The sequence below is a fragment of the Coregonus lavaretus genome (genome assembly GCF_964263955.1).
Source record: "Coregonus lavaretus genome assembly, chromosome: 29".
NCBI classification, from domain to species: Eukaryota; Metazoa; Chordata; class Actinopteri; order Salmoniformes; family Salmonidae; genus Coregonus; species Coregonus lavaretus.
This window is the reverse complement of record NC_140016.1, coordinates 10104235-10127356: the sequence shown is the minus strand read 5'-3', so window position 1 is coordinate 10127356 and position 23122 is coordinate 10104235. Positions and strand designations below refer to the sequence as shown.

The 23122-nt window shown below is 47.5% G+C and overlaps 2 protein-coding genes across 3 annotated transcripts; one reads left to right on the top strand and one right to left on the bottom strand.

Annotated features, from left to right (window-relative positions):
• The first annotated feature begins 297 nt into the window (after positions 1-297).
• Positions 298-10925, top strand: LOC311105328 (bromodomain-containing protein 8-like). Of its 2 annotated transcripts, none has more exons than XM_084147446.1 (17): positions 298-352; positions 853-949; positions 1088-1157; positions 1301-1350; positions 1463-1585; positions 1775-1855; positions 2023-2087; positions 2202-2359; positions 2547-2732; positions 3022-3118; positions 3532-3668; positions 3979-4455; positions 4538-4734; positions 5736-5828; positions 5924-5992; positions 6181-6466; positions 9757-10925. In XM_084147446.1, the coding sequence occupies exons 1-17, from the start codon at positions 334-336 to the stop codon at positions 9775-9777; spliced, it is 2226 nt and encodes a 741-aa protein (XP_084003572.1). In that variant the 5' UTR covers positions 298-333; the 3' UTR covers positions 9778-10925. The 2 variants fall into 2 exon arrangements, with proteins under 2 accessions (XP_084003572.1, XP_084003571.1); XM_084147445.1 differs by having other exon boundaries at positions 9092-10925.
• Positions 10926-12582: 1657 nt separating this feature from the next.
• LOC311105338 (DNA damage-inducible transcript 4-like protein) lies at positions 12583-14871 on the bottom strand. Its single transcript, XM_084147458.1, has 2 exons — positions 14639-14871; positions 12583-13787 (listed from the first exon to the last, which is right to left on the bottom strand). Exons 1-2 carry the CDS (start codon positions 14805-14807, stop codon positions 13345-13347), a joined length of 612 nt encoding a protein of 203 aa, XP_084003584.1. The 5' UTR covers positions 14808-14871; the 3' UTR covers positions 12583-13344.
• Positions 14872-23122: the final 8251 nt, after the last annotated feature.

Sequence of the window (23122 nt, the reverse complement as noted above, 5' to 3'; positions counted from 1 at the left end):
TGCTGACAATAATAATAATACAATGTATTTGAGAATACAGCTGCAGCAACATCCGTTTCTAATATAACACAGAAGGAAAGGGAATTGATCAGACTACTTCAGAAGCTAATTATATCACATTCAATACATTCAATAAAAATAAGCAAAAAATGGAGGATGCGGGCATCGATCCCGCTACCTCTCGCATGCTAAGCGAGCGCTCTACCATTTGAGCTAATCCCCCCAGTGTGACAAGGGTCGGTATGTGATTTGTTCTGATGTCATTCTCCGCATCTGTGCAACATTGAACTTATTCCGGCGGAAGTTTAGTGGCGAGGCCCTGTCCACAAACAAATGGCGAGTGGAGTCGGGAGTGAGTATTATTTGTTAGCTTGCAAGTGTAGCTACAACGTATACATACATTTCAACTGTAATTTACAATATTTTCGTAACTAGCTTTATACATTATTTTCGTCTAGCTAGCCCTGCCTGGGTTTTGTTAGCTAGTGGCGCGCTCCTGGCAAGCTAACGTTTGCTAGCTTGATAACAATTGGTGTTCCTAGCTACAGAGCACGTACTTTACTAGCCGAATATGATAAACAACAAAATCAATTATTGTGTTAGATGACCTAGCTAGCTAAGTGGTGATGTTATGCTTTTCTAGATAGCTCAAAACCTTATTTGCATTAACAACAATATTGTAGCTTGCTTGCTGTGTAGCCGGTGTTTAGCTAGCTAACTATCTAGCCTAGATTTGTGCTCTGACCTAACTTTGGTTCCCCCTGCGCCGCGACCTGTGAAATCTCTCTTTCTCTCTATTGCTAGCCTACCTATTCCAAGCGTCATAATTTCCTTATATCTGTCTTTATGTAGAACACAAGATGCTGTCCGTTGGCCCGACGGAGCCGTGGTCATTGAGGGAGAAACTATGCCTAGCCTCCTCTGTAATGAGGAGCGGAGACCAAAACTGGTAAACAAACACTACTTATTTCAGTCTGTCACTGATTGCATTTACATGTTTTTTTTCTTCTTTCTAGTGTATATAGTAAACTCTTCTACATGGTAATTTGTGTGCTTGATTGTCCTCCTGCCACTGTCTGCCTTTCAGGGTGTCAGTCAGCAGAGCCATCAAGCCTTTCTCAGAGCCAGGCCGCCCTCCAGACTGGTTCTCCCAGAAGGTATGACAGAGACAACATGCTTGTCCCCATTTCATAGTCAGACTCACTGTGACACAAAACAATTAATCTCTTTCATGATGAACAAAGTTGAAAGGTCAGCTACTATATATCTAACTTGCTCTCTGTGTCTCTGAACCCCACAGCACTGTGCCTCTCAGTATTCTGAACTGCTGGAGACCACAGAGGCTCCAAAGTGAGTACACAAACACACATTTTATCTGCTTTATTTAAGTATTCTGTTGCGGAGGCAGCACTCCAGCTGTCGTCAGAGCGCTTCATGTGTCTGATGTACGGCACTGTTTCAGGCGTAAGCGTGGGGAGAAGGGTGAGGTGGTGGAGACCATCGAGGATGTGATCGTACGGAGACTCACCGCCGAGAGGATAGAGGAGCTGAAAAAACGACTGAGAGACACACAGGACAAATACAGGTCAATACACACAGGCACACTCGCTCACACACACATACAAATGTAGTCACACACACACACAGTGGACCCTTCACTATCAATACATAGCCAAAATGTATCCCTGTTCAAAGCCATTATAAATGACCGACATGCTCCATACACTCTATTTACCATGCTTGACCTTTGGCCCTGTATTTCCTGTTTTGACAGAAAGCTGAAGAAGGAGGTGGATCTGATCCAAACAGGACATCTGGACTCCCGGCTGGAGGAGCTGTGGACAGACATAACACAGTAAGAAACCGGTCTGTCTGTCTCTCGGTTTGTGTCTGCATGCCTGTCTGTCCAACAATATGTCTTTCTGTTTATTTGTTGTAAACACTATGTTGTTATTCATAGTGTACTTTCTGAACCAGATTTAGTAGTGAAGATTGTGTTTCATGATTAAAATTGTTTGGCAGGAAAAAGAAGCAGGATGAGGATGAGGCAGATCTTAAGAGGAAGGCCACAGAGACAGCCTATCAGGGTAAGCTTTGACCTAATAATAATAATCCACCTTTTGGGCACCACTGATTTGACCAATGATTAGGCTCAGGAACTACCGGTAATAATAACCCATTCTTCTTCTCTCTGGTTTCAGCTCGACAAGCGGTTAAGAACACGCCCAAGCGGGTGCCCAGTGTCACTGTACGCTCCCCTCTGAGTGCCACGAGCATGGAGGAGGCACAGACAGACACCCCGACACCCCCAACAGATACAGCCATGCCCCAGGCAGAGGAGACCTCTGGCGCCAATGTGGTAAGGGAAGGGTCTTTGTCCTGGTCACCATAACACTGTATGCATAAAGCACTTGTGTTATAAACTTTAGAGATGTTTTTGTACTGTTTTGAGTGTCTCTTCTAGCTGGTTGTTGCTAGTCTCTTGTTGTCATGGAGGAATGGTCAGTGAATGTGTTTTTTCCCCCACTCTGTACATGTATGCCCAGGGGGTGGCCGTGTTCCTACCGTCGTCGGACGCTCCAATGGCGGGGCCTGAGGAGAGAAGCCTGGGGTCTCCGGTAGATGACTCCCCACAGAAGAGGCTCCTCAGTCAGAAGTCCACGCCGCCTCCCTCACCTCTCCTTTCAGAGCTGCTGAAGAAAGGAAGCCTGATCTCTGCTAGCCCCAGACTGGTGAGAAATACACTACAAAAGAAAGTTGGAAGAGGGATTAAAAAACAGGATGATTTGTGGTAATAAGGGATGAAAGTATTTGGATTATATTGGGTTGTATTGGGTGGATCTGTTTTAAGGGAGAGGGTTCAGGTTAAATTTGACTTCACAAGCTACTGGTGTCAGGGAAATTCCTGTCTATACTATGCTGTTGTACATCCTACTAAGCTGCTCTGTAAAAACAGCTGATTTAGAAATCTTTAGTACAGGGAATCGGGGATATTGTGTGTTGATGATGTAATATTGTCAGGTAGTGGAGGGGGATGTTGCTGCTGCAGGACTGGCTAACGGAGGAGTTCCTACTACAACCCCCGCTATCACAGCAGGCCTTGAGGTTGCCAGTGCAGGTAACTATGGCAACCGTGATGTAACCGCTCTGGCTGGCTGGCTGTTATGTGTTTGGCTTGATGTGCATGTTAGGATGCTAAGTATTAGTGCTGTATGTGCTTTAAATGTGTTAGAAGCAAAGTGTGTGTCTGTGTCCTTTATTAGATGTACTTTGTTGTGTCCAATGGAAACAGTGCCCCCCCCCCCCATGCCCTGCCCCACCCAACACAGGTTAATACTGTCCCTCGTCTGTCTGTCAGTGTTTCTCTCTAAACCCAGCTGTCTCTCCCTTCCATCTAGAAAAGGGAAGGAATATCTAGTATATAAAGAGGAACCCTCATCTGATTTCTACTCAGTGAGACCAGTGTACCGTTGGTGGTGACACGTGCGTGATTCTCTGTCTGTCTTTCTCTCTCTGTGTCTGTGTGTTCAGTCAGAGAGGCAGGCTCAGAGGTGGTGAAGGTGGAGCTAGTGATGGAGCCAGGGCTAGTGGAGGAGGACAATGTACCTGGTTCCTACATGGGGGACGAGCTGGACCTAAGAGATATCATCGCCATCATAGAGGAGAAGGTACATGGTGTGGGGGGGGGGACTTTGAGAGGGTGGGATACAGCTTTTGACCTAGATATCTCTGTAGTAAGCGGACTTGTTTGTGCGCACTCATCACAGTCGTCTCTGTCTGTCTCTCTCTGTCTCTCTCCGTCTCTCTCTCTCCCTCTCTCTCTCTCTCTCCGTCTCTCTCTCTCCCTCTCTCTCTCTCTCTCCGTCTCTCTCTCTCCCTCTCTCTCCGTCTCTCTCTCTCTCTCTCTCTCTCTCTCTCTCTCTCTCTCTCTCTCTCTCTCTCTCTCTCTCTCTCTCTCTCTCTCTCTCTCTCTCTCAGGTGGATGACTCTGTGGAGGCTCTAGATGCTGCAGCAGTGGAGGCTGCTCTCTCTCTCTGTGAGGAGGCTGTTTCTGCTGGCCACTCCCTCTCAGGCCCATGGGAGGCCCAGGACTTGAAGGCCTCAGAGCCTGGTCCTACGGTTCAGTCTGACCCCACACAGGGGCTTCAGGCTGGGGCGGGAGCTAACCCTGGGGGCCTGGAGCCACAGACAGAGACAGAGCGTGGAAGGGGGGAAGCCGAGGAGGGGAACGGGAAGGACTGTGAAGGACAAGAAACAGTGCAGACAGACGTTGCCCCTTCTGTTGTTGCTGATGATGGCCTGGCAGGAAGTGAGGTCACAGAGGAGGGCGTTCTAGGGGAGGAAGGAGCCCTGAGCACAGCTGTGAAGACTGAAAATGAGGAGTGGACCCAGCCAGAACCAAACACACCCTGCCTAGACTCAGAAGACAGCTCCGGATCAGGGAAAGAGTCCAAGGTAATTGTCCTCTTTTCAGTAACACACACACCTCTACCAGGTGCAGTTGAATTATCATCTCTCCTTGTGCATCTTTGTGTAGGAAGTGAAGGATGAGGATGGAGGCAGCGACGGGGATCCTGATGAAGGAATGGAGATGAAGGAGTGTGGAGAGGGGGAGGGGCCCTACCTATCAGAAGTAGAACCGGCAGCCAGTGAGAGCGAGGACGGCTATGGCCCCTCCTCCCAACGCTACACCACAGCTGATTCGCTAGCCAGCAGCCCCGCCTCTTCCCAGTTGTAAGTGTCCAACCATGGTCCTTGTATCCATGGCAACTCTTAACCTGAACATGCCATCATAAGCCTGAATAAAGCAAGTCAACTTGACCCTAAAGAATGCTTTTTGACCTCTCCCCAAGATTAGGGGTGGTTTCTCTGTAGTAAGCTGTCTTGATGGGCTTTTGTTCACTCTCATCACAATCCTGTCTATCTGTCTCTCTCCCTGTCTCTCTCTCCCTCCGTCTCTCTGTCTGTCTCTCTCTCTGTCTGTCTCTCTCTGTCTCGCTCCCCTGACCTCTCTCCCCTTCTATCACTCACCTTTCACCCTCCTCTGTCTGTCTCTCTCTCTCTCTGTCTCTCTCCCCTGACCTCTCTCCCCTTCTATCACTCACCTTTCACCCTCCTCTGTCTGTCTGTCTCTCTCTCTCTCTGTCTCTCTCCCCTGACCTCTCTCCCCTTCTATCACTCACCTTTCACCCTCCTCTGTCTGTCTGTCTCTCTGTCTCTCTCCCCTGACCTCTCTCCCCTTCTATCACTCACCTTTCACCCTCCTCTGTCTGTCTGTCTCTCTCTCTCTCTGTCTCTCTCCCCTGACCTCTCTCCCCTTCTATCACTCACCTTTCACCCTCCTCTGTCTGTCTGTCTCTCTCTCTCTCTGTCTCTCTCCCCTGACCTCTCTCCCCTTCTATCACTCACCTTTCACCCTCCTCTGTCTGTCTGTCTCTCTCTCTCTCTGTCTCTCTCCCCTGACCTCTCTCCCCTTCTATCACTCACCTTTCACCCTCCTCTGTCTGTCTGTCTCTCTCTGTCTCTCTCCCCTGACCTCTCTCCCCTTCTATCACTCACCTTTCACCCTCCTCTGTCTGTCTCTCTCTCTCTCTCCTTCTCTCTCTGTCTGTCTCTCTCTTTGTCTGTCTGTCTGTCTCTCTCCCCTGACCTCTCTCCCCTTCTATCACTCACCTTTCACCCTCCTCTGTCTGTCTGTCTCTCTCTGTCTCTGTCTCTCCCTCCGTCTCTCTCAGTTCGATATGTGGGGAGGATCAGGAGGCCGTTCAGGCTCAGAAGATCTGGAAGAAAGCCATCATGCTGGTGTGGAGAGCAGCAGCCAATCACAGGTCAGCTCTTAGCCATTTTCCCAATAACAGCCAATCACTTAACATGTCTGAGCTACTGTAGAGTTTGACGGATCAGTTGTTGTTACCTTTGACAGGTACGCCAGTGTGTTCCTTCAGTCTGTGTCTGAAGACATCGCCCCTGGTTACCACAGCATTGTACACAGGTGAGAGTTCTATAACAGTAAACGGTGTTTGTTTGCTATTATATGTTATGTGCGTATGAAAATAAAAGCTATTTATTTATAAAACAATGTAAGTACATGCTAACCTTACCATCTAAAACACACACACACAAATTCATACACAAACACACACACACACATTCACACCCAATCCCTCCCTCCCCCTCCAGACCCATGGATCTGTCGGCCATCAAGAAGAGTATCGAGGCGGGTCAGATCCGTACGACAGCAGAGTTCCAGCGTGACATCATGCTGATGTTCCAGAACGCGGTGATGTACAACAGCTCTGACCACGACGTGTTCCACATGGCCCTGGAGATGCAGAGGGACGTTCTAGAACACGTGCAGCAGTTCCTGGCCACTCAGCTCATCATGCAGACCTCAGAGTCCTCCATCTCCACCAAGAGCCTCAGAGGCCGCGAGGGGGGCCGCAAGCCAGGGGAGTCAGTGGAGAAGGTAAGACTAGACACATACGCATACAGGTAACTGCCAAAATTATGGAAACACTTGAGTAAATGAGGGATGCAAAGTATATTGAAAGCAGGTGCTTCCACACAGGTGTGGTTCTTGAGTTAATTAAGCAATTAACATCCCATCATGCTTAGGGCCGTGTATAAAAATGCTGGGCAGGCCATTATTTTGGCTACCATGGCTATGCCCCCATAGGATGACAAGTGGTCACTGAATGGTTTGATGAGCATGAACACGGTGTAAACCATATGCTGTGGCCATCTCAGTCACCAGATCTCAACCCAATTGAACACTTATGGGAGATTATGGAGCGGCACCACCACCATCAACAAAACACCAAATGGTGGAATTTCTTGTGGAAGAATGGTGTCGCATCCCTCCAATAGAGTTCCAGCCACTTCAATGTGTTTCCTTTATTTTGGCAGTTACCTGTACTCAACCACACACACGCACACCTCCGAGTCCAGCATCGACACCAAGGAGCCAAGACATGTACAATTGACGCCGGACTGACTGTGTACCCATCTCATGACCCAATAATCTTATCTTGCCTCTCTCCTAACCTCCCTGCCATTACAGTTCTTCTGTAGGAGCATGGAGCCTGTCTGTCTCCCCTCTCCATTACTACTGTCTGTCTGTCTACCCACTCCCCTCTCCATTACTACTGTCTGTCTACTGTCTGGGTCCCCTCTCCATTACTACCGTCTGTCTCCCCTCTCCATTACTACTGTCTGTCTGTCTACTGTCTGTGTCCCCTCTCCATTACTACTGTCTGTCTGTCTACTGTCTGTGTCCCCTCTCCATTACTACTGTCTGTCTGTCTACTGTCTGGGTCCCCTCTCCATCACTACTGTGTGTCTACTGTCTGGGTCCCCTCTCCATTAGTACTGTCTGTCTCCCCTCTCCATTACTACTGTCTGTCTACTGTCTGGGTCCCCTCTCCATTACCACTGTCTGTCTCCCCTCTCCATTACTACTGTCTGTCTACTGTCTGGGTCCCCTCTCCATTACTACTGTCTGTCTACTGTCTGTGTCCCCTCTCCATTAGTACTGTCTGTCTCCCCTCTCCATCACTACTGTGTGTCTACTGTCTGGGTCCCCTCTCCATTAGTACTGTCTGTCTCCCCTCTCCATTACTACTGTCTGTCTACTGTCTGGGTCCCCTCTCCATTACCACTGTCTGTCTCCCCTCTCCATTACTACTGTCTGTCTGTCTACTGTCTGTGTCCCCTCTCCATTACTACTGTCTGTCTGTCTACTGTCTGTGTCCCCTCTCCATCACTACTGTGTGTCTACTGTCTGTGTCCCCTCTCCATTAGTACTGTCTGTCTCCCCTCTCCATTACTACTGTCTGTCTACTGTCTGGGTCCCCTCTCCATTACTACTGTCTGTCTCCCCTCTCCATTACTACTGTCTGTCTACTGTCTGTGTCCCCTCTCCATTAGTACTGTCTGTCTCCCCTCTCCATTACTACTGTCTGTCTACCGTCTGTCTCCCCTCTCCATTACTACTGTCTGTCTGTCTACTGTCTGTCTCCCCTCTCCATTACTACTGTCTGTCTGTCTACTGTCTGTGTCCCCTCTCCATTACTACTGTCTGTCTGTCTACTGTCTGGGTCCCCTCTCCATCACTACTGTGTGTCTACTGTCTGGGTCCCCTCTCCATTAGTACTGTCTGGGTCCCCTCTCCATTAGTACTGTCTGTCTCCCCTCTCCATTACTACTGTCTGTCTACTGTCTGGGTCCCCTCTCCATTACTACTGTCTGTCTCCCCTCTCCATTACTACTGTCTGTCTGTCTACTGTCTGGGTCCCCTCTCCATCACTACTGTCTGGGTCCCCTCTCCATTAGTACTGTCTGTCTCCCCTCTCCATTACTACTGTCTGTCTGCTGTGTTTCTCACTTGACTGTCTGAACGTGTGTCTGTCTTACTGTCTGTTCTTCTATTTGTACAATGTTGTCTTGTTTGTGTTGTTTACTCTGGGTGTGTGTGGAGAGGTGTGTGTGTGTATGCATGTGTGTGGAGAGGTGTGTGTGTATACGAGGGGTAAATGTCACTGTGTGTGGGTGTGTGGTTCTCTCTTTTCTCACTAACTGTTTGTCCTCCTACAGGACAGTGTCCCAATGGCTTCTCCCGCTTTCCTTCTCTCTCTCTTTGTAAGTATTCAGGTCGAAGGTCACAACTCACCAGGCCAAGTCAAGCGCACGCTCTGTTTCTCCGTCTCTGTCACACACACCCAAAACACTAATCTCATATTCAGAAAGGCATAAAACAGTTTGCTACTCACTGACTACACCTGTAGTCAAACACTCACCTCTCATATTAACAAACACATCCGTCACCGTCACTACATTTTTAACCTTCGGTATTTGATTTTTAAATGGACCCATCCTGGTTGTGTGTACGTGTGTTCGTTCATTTCTCAACAAATGCCTTTTTTGTGTATCCAGTGGTTGTCTTCAACTTCTCGTCTGATCCATCGCTTTTCTTTCTTCTCTGGTTTTCCTCTGGTGGGAGATCGTCTTGTGTTTTTAACGGGCCAACCACGAGCCATCGCTGGGTTTTCAACCTGGTGTCAGACTGACCTTCACCCACCTCTCTTCCCTGCAGGACGGGGGCACAAGAGGGCGCCGCTGTGCTATTGAAGCAGACATGAAGATGAAGAAATAACCAGAGAGTCAAAAGGCAGTAGGACAGTAGGGTGCCAACAGGCCAGAGGGCTGTAGGTTTAAAGAGAGAGTTGATGTAGTGATTGGACGATTTTAACCAGAGAATGTTTGGTGGAGTTGTTACTGTTCTGTGAAGTTGGTTGTTTGAGTTTAATCAAAGAGTTTTCGGTTCGATGGTTTGTGTCAGAGATAGGGCGAGCAGGGCTGCAGTCTTCTGGTATTCTCTCCAGGCCATTTCTGATTTATCATTGTGTACCATAGTTGTGTACTGTTTAATTAACTAACTTAAGTCTATGATTGTATTTAAAGCCAGTACACTAGATATCCAGACATCATATGATTCTGATTGACAGTTGCCACTGGTAACCAGCAGACACTGCAGCCCTGGAGGACTGAATCTGTTTTACTACTGCAGTACTACAGTAGTACTAAAGTACTAGTGACTGACTGACTTGGGGCCCCATTGTTTTGTGTATAGGATGTAGCCAACTGCAAAATATGCTGCAAGGAATCATGATCCCACTGGGCACAAACTGGTTGAATCAACGTTGTTTCAATGTAACTGAACAAAAATATAAACGCAACATGCAACAATTCCCTCCCCAGACGATCCCGCAGGTCCGGTGAAGAAGCCATATGTGGAGGTCCTGGGCTGGCGTGGTTACACGTGGTCTGCGGTTGTGAGGCCGGTTGGACGTACTGCCAAATTCTCTAAAACGACGTTGGAGGCGGCTTATGGTAGAGAAATGAACATTCAGTTCTCTGGCAACAGCTCTGGTGGACATTCCTGCAGTCAGCATGCTAATTGCGTGCTCGCTCAACACTTATGGCATTGTGTTGTGTGACAAAACGGCACATTTTAGAGAGGCCTTTTACTGTCCCCAGCACAAGGTACACCTGTGTAATGATCGTGCTGTTTAATCAGTTTCTTGATATGCTACGCCTGTCAGGTGGATGGATTATCTTGGAAAATGATAAATACTCACTAACAGGGATGTAAACAAATTTGTGCACAACATTTGAGAGAAATAAGCATTTTGTGCGCATGGAAGATTTCTGGGAACTTTTATTTCAGCTCATGAAACATGGGACCAACACTTTACATGTTGCGTTTATAATTTTTGTTAAGTATATTTGGAAAATACCATAGAAATAAGAATGAATAGAACGGGCTTCAAACCTCTAACCCTGGCAATTAATTCACTGGTTAACTCATGGGTACACTCGCAATGGCTGCCATGTATTGTGATGCAATAATTTCCATGGTATTTTGGAATGTTCATTCAAATGATGCTAACTGATGTGACTCATGGAATGTATTTTTTGTCATGTCAATTGAGTTGACTCAACAAATCACAGCACAGATTGAAGGTACACTTCCTGTTTTTACTTCCTGGCATGTGGTCCTCTGTAGCTCAATTGGTAGAGCATGGCGCTTGTAACGCCAGGGTAGTGGGTTCGATCCCCGGGACCACCCATACGTAAAAATGTATGCACACATGACTGTAAGTCGCTTTGGATAAAAGCGTCTGCTAAATGGCATATTATATTATATTATTACACTCAAAATGGCTGCCAGTCCACCCATTATGCCATCATTGACTTGAATGGAGACGCCCTTTCTATTCATTTGTATTTCTATGGAACATACATTGGATTTGCAAAAAGTCATCAAACTGTTGTTTTGAGGGTGAATTTTCAACCACAGAATTATGTAATCATAGTAACCAATTTTGCACATAGATAAACCGTGTATAAAATCTGTTGAATTTGTACCTTTGAAACAATGTCTGATCTTCAACGTTATATCCACTATCCATTTTTTTTTTTTTTTTACAATTGGCTGGGCAGCACCTCCTACTGCAGAGTTATTCTACACAGCTGTCCATTTGGTCTCCCATCCAGAGTTTTAACCAAGCCCAGCTTTGATATTTGTCACTGACTACCAATGTTGCTATCGAAGTCATTCCAAAGGGTAGGTTTAACAGAGCAAATGAAATATAACCATACACTATAATTAATATCATCAATGATAACATTTAGGCCTATATAGCATTTGCAAAGTCATCAACAGCTGTTGTTTCAATTCAACTAAAAATAGACAATACATATAGGCCTAGAGTTTCAAGCTCTGCTTGATGTCAAACGTAATCTACAAGTGAACTATTAATATGTTGGAATCATGTCTCCATTTCAACCAAAAAGTTAATAGGACTAAATCAAATCAAACTTTAAATGCACTTTAAATAAAGTTTGATTTGATTTAGTCCTATTCTTTAACTTTTTAGTTGAGTTGGAGACGTGAATCCAACATATCAATTATTAATTGGTAGACAAACTGGAATTAGTCGCACTGTCAGTGGCTAAAAAAATATACATCTCCTTCGAATGTTGATATTTGGTTGCGTTGACAACCAAACCCAATTCAATATCACTTTTGCAATACAGTAAAACACCTATTAACTTGATGACAAGTTAACAAATCATATGTTGGATTCTCTAAATAAACCAAAAATAAAAGTTAAAGAATGGGATTAAACCAGTGACAGATGAAACTATACATCTCCTTTAAATGTTGATATTTGGTTGAGTTGTCAAGCTAACACAATTCGATATGACTTTTGTAATACAGTAAATAGCCTGAAGTTAAGGCACTTACAAACTAATGTAACTGTTTTTATTCAACCTTTAAATGAGTAGCACATCCATGGCCACATTGGTTACTGTAACTATCAATGTCTTACGTAATCATAGAAAGCCTTAATGTTCATGAGGGCATGCAAAGGTCGCAGGTCTGTGGAGATCTTCACAATATAAAATATCTGCAGAATCTAACAGCATTGATCACTTGCACTATTAATGTAATCTCAACTGCAGTCCAGGTAATTTGGTTGTGCTATTAGATGAAGCACAGTGATGACACATTAAGTTGTATAAATACAAAATGACATTATATTCCCATTTGAACTTTGTTGTGCTTTTAAATCATTGAAAGTGCAGTGATAAAATATTTAATGACAACTAAACCAAAAAATCAGACAGTTTTTCCATTGGAATTTGGTTGTGCTTTTAGATGGTTGAAAGCATAGTGATAACCCATTGGGAATTCAACAAACTTCTGGCTGTCTTGAGTGGGTTAATAAAGGTTGAAATCTCTGATCAACGTCAACCAAGAATTACCCACATTTCCCCAGTGGGATGTGTTTACTGTATGTTAGCGGGAGTTCAAAAGAGTAGTAACTGAGTGTTGAACTTTATGTACAGTTTAGTTTTTTCATTTGTGTGTTTTGTTCAACTGTTTATTAGAGTAAGAATTTAAAACAATGGTAATGTCAGTCTAAACTTTGACAGACCCAAGTTGAGACCTTCTGGTCTTGGGTATGGAGTATAGACATTGAAGTTTGACAGCTTTTATGATTAAAAGAGTATGGCAACACTGAAAAGGATACTGTGCAAAAACATTTTATTTCAGTTTAACAATACTGCAAGACAGAAACATTCGGACTCAGGGTTAGGGGCAATACCAGCTTGCCTTCCCGCTGCCTTCACAGCCAACATGAGGTTTCCATGGTTTTACAAAGGAATTGTGCAAGTCGGTTGCAAAAAAACAACCTATGGCTGTTACATTGTACAGATGTAGGATCTTAATATGATCACCCTGCAATGCAGGAAAAGGTTTACTTGTGTATTTGAGATTTAAAAGGGCTTCTGAAGTTTAATTTCCACTTTGAAATTTCAGACATGATTTTCTCTTACGAAAGATGTATCGTCCATTAATTATAATCCACATTTCCTGTTGCTGCAGGATTATTTTCCTGCTGTAGCAAACTGGCTCAAATGAAGATCTTACATTTGTACAGAACTGTAACACATTTCACCCCCTGCTAGAACCAGCAAGGTAACATGCATTCTGTGCTTTTTTTCTAACTAGGTCAACTCAAATTTCAGCCATACAAAACTTCTAGGGTAACATTCCCTCCTTGTCACCTACACATAAGTATATTTCTTTTCACAATTGAGCTGACTGTTCCAGTGATTTTCCAGTGCATATACTGTGCAAAACTCCAATACAGGTGTACATTGACATGCATTAAGTACACAAGAAAAACAACAAAGTAGTGCTGAGATTTTTCTCCTAAAAAGGAATGTAGAAACATATGCCACGTGTTGATCCCTGATCAGAAATTATCTATCTCAGCAAAACTCGTGTATGACAGGGCTCGCGGAGGAATACAATTTATTCTTGACCAGCCGGTACTGGGGTCGTAGTTTCAACACCTTGTCGGTAACGAACATGTGTTTGAGAGGAGGCCAACCATCTTTGTCCAGTTTGAACACTATGGACAGCTCGAAGGTAGGAGTGACGGTGGGGTCGGGTGATATAGTACCCAGCGTCTGCAGGCCCTGTTGTGTCTCCAAATAAACCTGTATGAAGGCCCCACGGAGCCCACACGGTTCTCCAACTGAGGAGTGCACCACGTCCCGGGCAACCTTGGCGGTCAGCGGGCGGGGAAGCAGCAGCACCCGGCAGCGCAGATTCGATTCTTTAGCTTCAGAGAGACAACCCTCGATCTGCCTGGTCATGTCCTGCTGGAGTATTCTCTCCTCACAGTCGAGAGTAATTTCAGAGTCCAGACCTGGAAAAGAATGGTGTGTTAATATCAATATATTGCTGGTGAACCATGAGTTTAAGTTGTACAGCCTATGCTTTTGTATTACAGACATTTGATAAGGCAGGGGCTATATTTAGGCCTATTCTATATAGAGCCTATACTGTTTCACCTAGGCCTATTTACTGAAGTTATTTAGCCTAATATTCAATAGCATTGCAATAATACATTTAAACCAGTACGAAACATGTTTGCACTCACTAGGTTACTGTAAGTCGCTCAGGATAAGAGCGTCTGCTAAATGACTAAAATGTAACATTGTAATAGACTATTCTTATATATATATTGCGCAACATTTTTACATTGATCGTCAAAATAAGGCAATGTATCAGCAACTTTAAAAACGAGAGACAGAGGTTGGTTTAATTAATGAACTTTCAAGAACAGACCATCAGCTGACAGTCATGAGCAGTAGGCTACAGACTGTAGAGCAGGGTTCTTCAATTCCGGTCCTGGAGGGCTGAAACACCTCTGTTTTTCATCCTCTCCTTCTAATCAGGGGCTAATTCAGACCTGGGACACCAGGTGAGTGCAATTAACTACCAGGTAGAAATAAAAAACAGAAGTGTTTCGGCCCTCCAGGACCGGAATTGAAGAACCCTGCTGTAGAGTGTAGACTATCTGGCTGCATCAGCTACGTTGTATCAGTGCAGGCTACTATCTGTGGCCGCTTGGAATGGTCAAAACCTATGAGTCGTAGGCTAAAGTTCGACAAAAGGCCTATAAAGTCACCAGAATTAACTGACAGTTATAATGTGCCATCATTTATAACAGCACATATAGCCGATGAAAACTTAGATTTCAGAACAGAGCCTTACTTGAGGAGTTCCTTTCCTTGATGAATTCGCAACTTTCAAGGCTGCCCCGACGCGTATCTTTTTTGTTGCTCGATGTGATTTGATAGAGAAACTTTCGCTCGACTACGCTATCCTCTACAGACATAATGAGCATTCCGTGTCCGAGGACCAAAGCCGGGGTATAGACCATTGTGATTTTTTCTCTATCTCCAATACTCCACTCAGTGATACAGGTTTTCGGTCTATTCTCTCCATGTAGGCGTCAGTTGATTGAAGTCGCTGGGGCTCTCACCTTGTTTAAATAGTAATCCTTGGTTGCATCAGCTGCTCACGTGTGGGACGGCCTCCTTTGTTACCATAGCAGCGCGACAGTGAGCAACTGCTGGAAGGGGTTGAATCAGCCTCACGCGACATGCCTAGACATTGCTCTTACTGGCTACTCAATACTGACAATATCACCCGTTTTATCCAGTATTCTGTATTCTATTCCATTCATGTTATTAGAAAGGTTTATTGTTAGGTTATCAAAAAAATTTAAGTAACAAACACTCATACACTACATGACCAAAAGTATGTGGACACCTTCTCGTTGAACATCTCATTCCAAAATCATGGGCATTAATATGGAGTTGGTCCCCTCTTTGCTGCTATAACAGCCTCCACTCTTCTGGGAAGCCTTTCCACTAGATGTTGGAACATTGCTGTGGGGAATTGCTTCCATTCAGCCACAAGAGCATTAGTGAGGTCAGGCACTGATGTTGGGCGATTAGGCCTGTCTTGCAGTCTGTGTTCCAGTTCATCCGAAAGGTGTTAGATGGGGTTGAGGTCAGGGCTCTGTGCAGGCCAGGCAAGTTCTTCTACACCGATCTCGACAAACCATTTCTATATGGACCTCGCTTTGTGCACGGGGGCATTGTCATGCTGAAACAGGAAAGGGCCTTCCCCAAACTGTTGCCACAAAGATGGAAGCACAGAATCTTCTAGAATGTCATTGTATGCTGTATTGTTAAGATTTCCCTTCACTGAAACTAAGGGGCCTAGCCCGAACCATGAAAAACAGCCCCAGACCATTATTCCTCCTCCACCAAACTTGACAGTTGGCACTATGCATCCGGCAGGTAGCGTTCTCCTGGCATCCGCCAAACGCAGATTAGTCCTTCGGACTGCCAGATGGTGAAGCGTGATTAATCACTCCAGAGAACGCGTTTCCACTGCTCCAGAGTCCAATGGTGGCGAGCTTTACACCACCACTCCAGCAACGCTTGGCATTGCGCATGGTGATCTTAGGCTTGTGTGTGGCTGCTCGGCCATGGAAACCCATTTCATGAAGCTCCCGACGAACAGTTCTTGTGCTGACGTTGCTTCCAGAGGCAGTTTGGAACTCAGTAGTGGGCCTACCACTTCACGGCTGAACCGTTGTTGCTCCTAGATGTTTCCACTACACAGTAACAGCACTTACAGTTCACCAGGGCAAAAATTTGATGAACTGACTTGTTGGAAAGGTGGCATCCTATGACGGTGCCACGTTGAAAGTCACAGATCTTAGTCATTCTACTGCCAGTGTTTGTCTATGGAGATTGCATGGCTGTGTGCTCGATTTTATACCCCTGTTAGCAATGGGTGTGGCTGAAATCACAGAATCCACTAATTTGAAGGGGTGTCCACATACTTTTGTATATATAGTGTATTTATAACAAATTGTTTTATATTGTTCTAAACATAAATATAATTGATGGATACCCATGCCTAATGTAGTCCTAAAAAGGTAGGCTTAGGTTCAATAACCCACTAAACATTATTTATTGGATATTGGAGGTGGTTGGCTTGATTCCCTTTTGGTGAATCCCTTCATAAATATGTCACATGAGGATTCTGGTATACACTTGAATACACTCACTGCTCTGCTCACTACCTGTGCCAGCCGGTCTAGACAAGGCCAGCCCAGCCAGCCACGAGCCTTACCTGGGCTGAGTCACAGGTGAATCACATCACATGACCTGACACTCACTGATCAGACAGGAAGGGGATTTCCTCTGAACCTTGGACCCTCCCCCTCCCCCTCTCCCTCTCTCCCCATCCCCCCATCTCCCCCTCTCCCCCTCTCCCTCTCTCCCCCTCTCCCTCCCCCTCTCTCCCTCTCCCCCTCTCCCTCCCCTCTCCCCCTCTCCCTCTCTCCCCCTCTCCCTTTGCTTTTTCAACACCCACACCACATAATTTCAGATATGGTAAAATGAATGAGTTTATGAAAGAGTCAATGTTTTCTCAGCACGCCACTCTTTCACACACAGGCCTTGTAATGTGTATTGGAAATGAAAATACAAGTCTCACACTATCTATACATCTATGTGCTATTTTTAGGCTCACATGTTGCTGGACCTGTCGAGAATCTATGACTAGACCCAGGAAGGAGTCTGACTGTAAAATCGTTCAGTTATGAGTCACAGAAAGGGACATTTACCCTTTTAAGGCTTCACCTGTACACCATCAGCCTATCATCTTCAGCCCTGCCCAGATCGTGTGAGGTTCTGGCTATCGTTATGACGTCTAAACAGTAATTAGAACGTTTACTGTCTTTCTATGGAAGTGAAGGGAAACTACCGAATGTGTTGGTCTGTGGAGCTTACCACTGTGTCTGGCTTGGCTGATGCAGACATCCTCTCGGCTTGCATTTCACATGTTTTTTTTTGTGTGTAAGTGCGTGTATCCATGTGTTTGCGTGTGTTTGCTCACAGTATCAGCTTCCTCATCAGATTGAGAACAGGAAATGATTTACCTAATTCATGAAATGAATCAAATACTACTGTTCCATATACACTCTTAGAAAAAATGTGCTATCTCGAACCTAAAAGGATTCTTTAGCTGTCCCCATAGGAGAACCGTTTGAAGAACCCTTTTTGGTTCCAGGTAGAATCCTTTTGGTTCCAGGTAGAACCCCTTTGAGTTTTATGTAGAACCCTTTCCGTAGAGAGTTCTACATGAAACCCAAAAGGGTTCTACCTGGAACCAAAAAGGGTTATCCTATGGGGGACAGCCGAAGAACCCTTTTGGAACCCTTTTTTCTAAGAGTGTATCACTGATGTGCCCTATTTCGTCAAAATATTCTATCCTTCAAGCATATTCAGTGAAGTTGAGAAATTGTCAGCCCAGAACACGTCACCTGCTTGCTAGCTCCTGCATGGTCAATCACCAGGTCATGTGTTGCTGTCTAGAAAAATCTACAACCTTGAATCCATACACCTGCTGGATAGTTTGAACTTTTCTAAACAGTATCCAAGTTAGCAGTGTCTTTATGTCATTCACTCAATGTCAACGATTCTGATGTGGATGCGGTGGTGGAGTCAAGCGCAGGACACAGAAGAATAGTCAAGACGATTTTTACTAGATACTTAGTAAGGCACACACAAAAATAACAGCCTCCCAAAAAAACACACGAGGTGTAACAAAATACGCGAGTGCGTAAAATACCCACTAAGGCCACGGACACAGAACCTAAACATGCAGACAGGCGGACAATAACACACAACATGCAAACCTAACAAAGGGGAACTTATAGGATACATAATCATGACAGAATACAAGACAGGTGCACCAACTAGACATAACCAAACAAACATCGAAAACCTCAAGCGGTAGTAGCTAGTACTCCGGGGACGACGAACGCCGAAGCCTGCCTGAGCAAGGAGGAGGAGCAGCCTCGGCGGTCTCCGTGACAGTACCCCCCCCCCCCCCCCCTTGACGCGCGGCTCCAGCCGTGCGCCGGCCTCGGGGACGGCCAGGAGGACGCGGAGCAGGGCGCGTAGGATGACTCCGGTGGAACTCCGTCAGGAGGGAGGGATCTAAAATGTCCCTCCTAGGCACCCAGCACCGTTCCTCCGGTCCGTACCCCTCCCACTCCACGAGATACTGCAGACCCCCCATCCGACGTCTCGAATCTACGATGGACCGGACTGAGTACGCCGGAGCCCCCTCGATGTCCAGTGGGGGCGGAGGAGTCTCCCGTATCTCACTGTCCTGGAGTGGATCAGCTACCACCGGCCTGAGGAGAGACACATGGAACGAGGGGTTAATGCGATAATCATTAGGCAATTGTAACCTGTAACAAACCTCGTTCAATCTCCTCAGGACTTTAAATGGCCCCACAAACCGCTGACCCAGCCTCCGGCAGGGCAGGCGAAGGGGCAGGTTTCGAGTCGAGAGCCAGACCCGGTCTCCTGGTGCATACACCGGAGCCTCACTGCGGTGGCGATCGGCGCTCGCCTTTTGCCGCCTGATGGCACGCTGCAAATGAACGTGCGCAGCATTCCACGTCTCCTCCGAGCACCGAAACCACTCGTCCACCGCAGGGGCCTCGATCTGGCTCTGATGCCAAGGTGCCAGAACCGGCTGGTAACCTAACACACACTGGAAAGGTGTCAGGTTAGTAGATGAATGACGGAGGGAGTTCTGGGCTATCTCTGCCCAGGGAATATATCCCGACCACTCCCCCTGCCGGTCCTGGCAATATGATCTCAGAAACCTACCCACATCCTGGTTCACTCTCTCCACCTGCCCATTACTCTCAGGGTGAAAACCCGAGGTAAGGCTAACCGAGACCCCCAAGCGTTCCATGAACGCCCTCCAGACTCTAGAGGTGAATTGGGAACCCCGATCAGACACTATATCCTCGGGTACCCCGTAGTGCCGGAAGACGTGGGTAAACAAAGCCTCAGCAGTCTGTAGGGCAGTAGGGAGACCCGGCATTGGGATGAGACGACAGGCTTTAGAGAACCGATCCACAACGACCAGAATGGTGGTATTCCCCTGGGAGGGGGGAAGGTGCGTGACAAAGTCTACCGATAGGTGAGACCACGGCCGTTGTGGAACGGGTAGGGGTTGTAACTTCCCCCTGGGCAGGTGTCTAGGCGCCTTACACTGAGCGCACACCGAGCAGGAGGAGACATAAACCCTCACGTCCCTAGCCAATGTTGGCCACCAGTACTTGTCACTAAGGCAGCGCACTGTCCGGCCGATACCAGGATGTCCAGAGGAGGGTGACGTATGAGCCCAATATATGAGACGATCACGAATCTCGAGCGGAACGTACGTCCGCCCCACCGGACACTCTGGAGGAGTAGGGTCGGTGCGTAACGCCCGCTCGATCTCCGCATCGACCTCCCACACCACCGGTGCCACCAGACAAGACTCCGGCAGTATGGGCGTGGGCTCAATGGACCTCTCCTCCGCATCATATCGCCGAGACAGGGCGTCTGCCTTACCGTTCTGGGACCCTGGGATGTACGTGAGCTTAAACACAAACCGGGCCAGGAACATGTTCCACCTAGCATGCCGAGGGTTCAGTCTCCTAGCTGCCCGGATGTACTCCAGGTTACGATGGTCGGTCAGAATGAGAAAAGGGTGTTGAGCCCCCTCAAGCCAATGCCTCCACACCTTTAGGGCTTGAACCACGGCGAGCAGCTCCCTGTCCCCCACGTCATAATTACGTTCGGCCGGGCTGAGCTTCTTAGAGTAAAAAGCGCAGGGCCGGAGTTTAGGAGGCGTGCCTGAGCGTTGAGACAGTACAGCCCCAATACCGGCCTCTGACGCGTCCACCTCCACCTGGAACGCTAAAGCGGGATCCGGATGCGCCAGCACAGGAGCAGAGGTGAACAGGTCCTTCAGTTTACAAAAGGCCCTGTCCGCCTCAGCTGACCACTGCAAACGCACCGGGACCCCCTTCAGCAGGGAGGTGATGGGAGCTGCCACCTGTCCAAAACCCCGGATAAACCTCCGGTAGTAATTAGCAAAACCCCAAAACCACTGCACTTCCTTAACCGTGGTTGGAGTCTGCCAATTACGCACGGCTGAAACGCAGTCAATCTCCATCTTCACCCCTGACGCGGACAATTGATGGCCCATGAAGGAGATGGACTCCTGGAAAAACAGACATTTCTCTGCCTTGACATACAAGTCATGCTCCAACAGCCTACCCAACACTCGACGCACCAGGGCTACATGCTCGGCTCGTGTAGAAGAGTAAACTAGTATGTCGTCAATATACACTACTACACCCTGCCCATGCAAATCCCGGAAGATCTCGTCCACAAAGGATTGGAAGACTGAAGGAGCATTCATTAACCCGTATGGCATGACGAGATACTCGTAGTGACCCGAGGTGGTACTAAATGCTGTCTTCCATTCATCTCCCTCCCTAATACGCACCAAGTTGTAGGCGCTCCTGAGATCCAGTTTTGTGAAGAAACGCGCTCCGTGTAATGATTCCTTCATACTCGCAATCAGAGGGAGTGGATAACTGTATTTTACAGTGATCTGATTGAGACTACGGTAATCAATACACGGGCGCAAACCTCCATCCTTCTTCACAAAAAAGAAACTCGAGGACGCAGGGGAAGTGGAGGGCCGTATGTATCCCTGTCTCAGAGACTCGGCTATGTATGTCTCCATAGCTACCTTCTCCTCTTGAGACAGAGGATACACATGACTACGTGGAAGTGCAGCACCTGCCTGGAGGTCTATCGCACAATCCCCCTGTCTATGAGGTGGCAATCGCGTCGCCCTAGTCTTGCTGAACACTAGTGCCAAATCCTCATACTCAGGAGGAATGTGCAGTGCGGGCAATTGGTTCGGACTCTCCACCGTGGTCGCCCCTACGGAAACACCTAGACATCGCCCAACACACTGGGCAGACCATTCCTTAAGAGCCCTCTGTTGCCACGAAATGGTGGGGTCATGGGCGATTAACCAAGGAATCCCCAGCATCACGGGATACGCAGGAGAGTCGATCAGATATAACTGAATGATCTCCTCATGACCCCCCTGCGCCTTCATCTTTAGTGGCGCTGTGACCTCCCTAATCAACCCAGATCCCAACGGACGGCTATCTAAGGCATGAATCTGGAAAGGCACCTCTACTGGTCGGAGGGAAATCCCTAACTGAACACAACATTTACGATCAATAAAATTCCCAGCTGCACCTGAATCGACTAGCGCCTTATGCTGGGAATGAGATGCAACCTGGGGGAATACTACAGGTATACATATGTGACCAACAGAGAGCTCTGGGTGAGTTGGGCGCCTACTCACCTGAAATGACTCCCCAGTGCGTGACCTGTTGCCTCGATCCCCTGGAGACCCTCCCCAGCACCGAACCGCAGTGTGTCCTCTACGGCCACAGTTGGTGTAGGGGACGGCCTCCCTCCAGGTCTCTCTCCTCCTCTCTCTAGCGCCAGCACCCCCGAGCTCCATAGGGCTCGGCTCGGAGGTGCTGGGGGATGGAATGGACGGCCCCAACTCCGGACGTCCGCGGGTGGCCAGCAGGGTATCCAGACGGATTGACATGTCCACCAGCTGGTCGAAGGTTAAATTGGTGTCCCTGCAGGCCAACTCTCGTCGAACGTCCTCTCGCAGGCTGCACCGATAGTGGTCGATGAGGGCCCTCTCATTCCACCCCGCATCTGCCGCTAGAGTCCGGAAGTCCAGGGCGAACTCCTGTGCGCTCCTCCTCCCCTGTCGGAGGTGGAACAGACGCTCCCCCGCCGCTTTACCCTCTGGGGGATGATCGAAAACAGCCCTGAAGCGGCGGGAGAACTCTGCGTAGCTGATGGTGGCGGCGTCTATTCCCCTCCATTCGGCATTGGCCCACTCTAAAGCCTTGCCTGAGAGACAGGAGATGAGGGCGGAAACACTCTCGTATCCCGAGGGCGCCGGGTGTATAGTTGCCAGGTAGAGCTCCACCTGAAGGAGGAACCCCTGACACCCGGCTGCGGTGCCATCATATGCCCTCGGGAGCGAGAGCCGAATCCCACTGGACTCCGGAGCTGGTATGATAGGGCTGGCCGATGGTGGTGGTACGGTAGGAGGAGGTGTGGGCAAGCCTCCTCTCTCCAATCGGCGCAGGGTGTTCATAACCTCTTGCATGGCGGCGCCGAGTTGCTGGATCATGGCGATCTGGCTGCTGACCCGCTCCTCCAGTGACTCGGTCACCGCTTCTGCTGCTCCTGCTGCTCCTGCTGACTCCATAGGTGGTGTGTTATTCTGTCAACGATTCTGATGTGGATGCGGTGGTGGAGTCAAGCGCAGGACACAGAAGAATAGTCAAGACGATTTTTACTAGATACTTAGTAAGGCACACACAAAAATAACAGCCTCCCAAAAAAACACACGAGGTGTAACAAAATACGCGAGTGCGTAAAATACCCACTAAGGCCACGGACACAGAACCTAAACATGCGGACAATAACACACAACATGCAAACCTAACAAAGGGGAACTTATAGGAGACATAATCATGACAGAATACGAGACAGGTGCACCAACTAGACATAACCAAACAAACATCGAAAACCTCAAGCGGTAGTAGCTAGTACTCCGGGGACGACGAACGCCGAAGCCTGCCCGAGCAAGGAGGAGGAGCAGCCTCGGCGGTCTCCGTGACACTCAATCAAATGGATATGGTATCTGTTGCAATCCCAAATACGTGTTTCAAAAGGAATCATCCGGATCATGTGT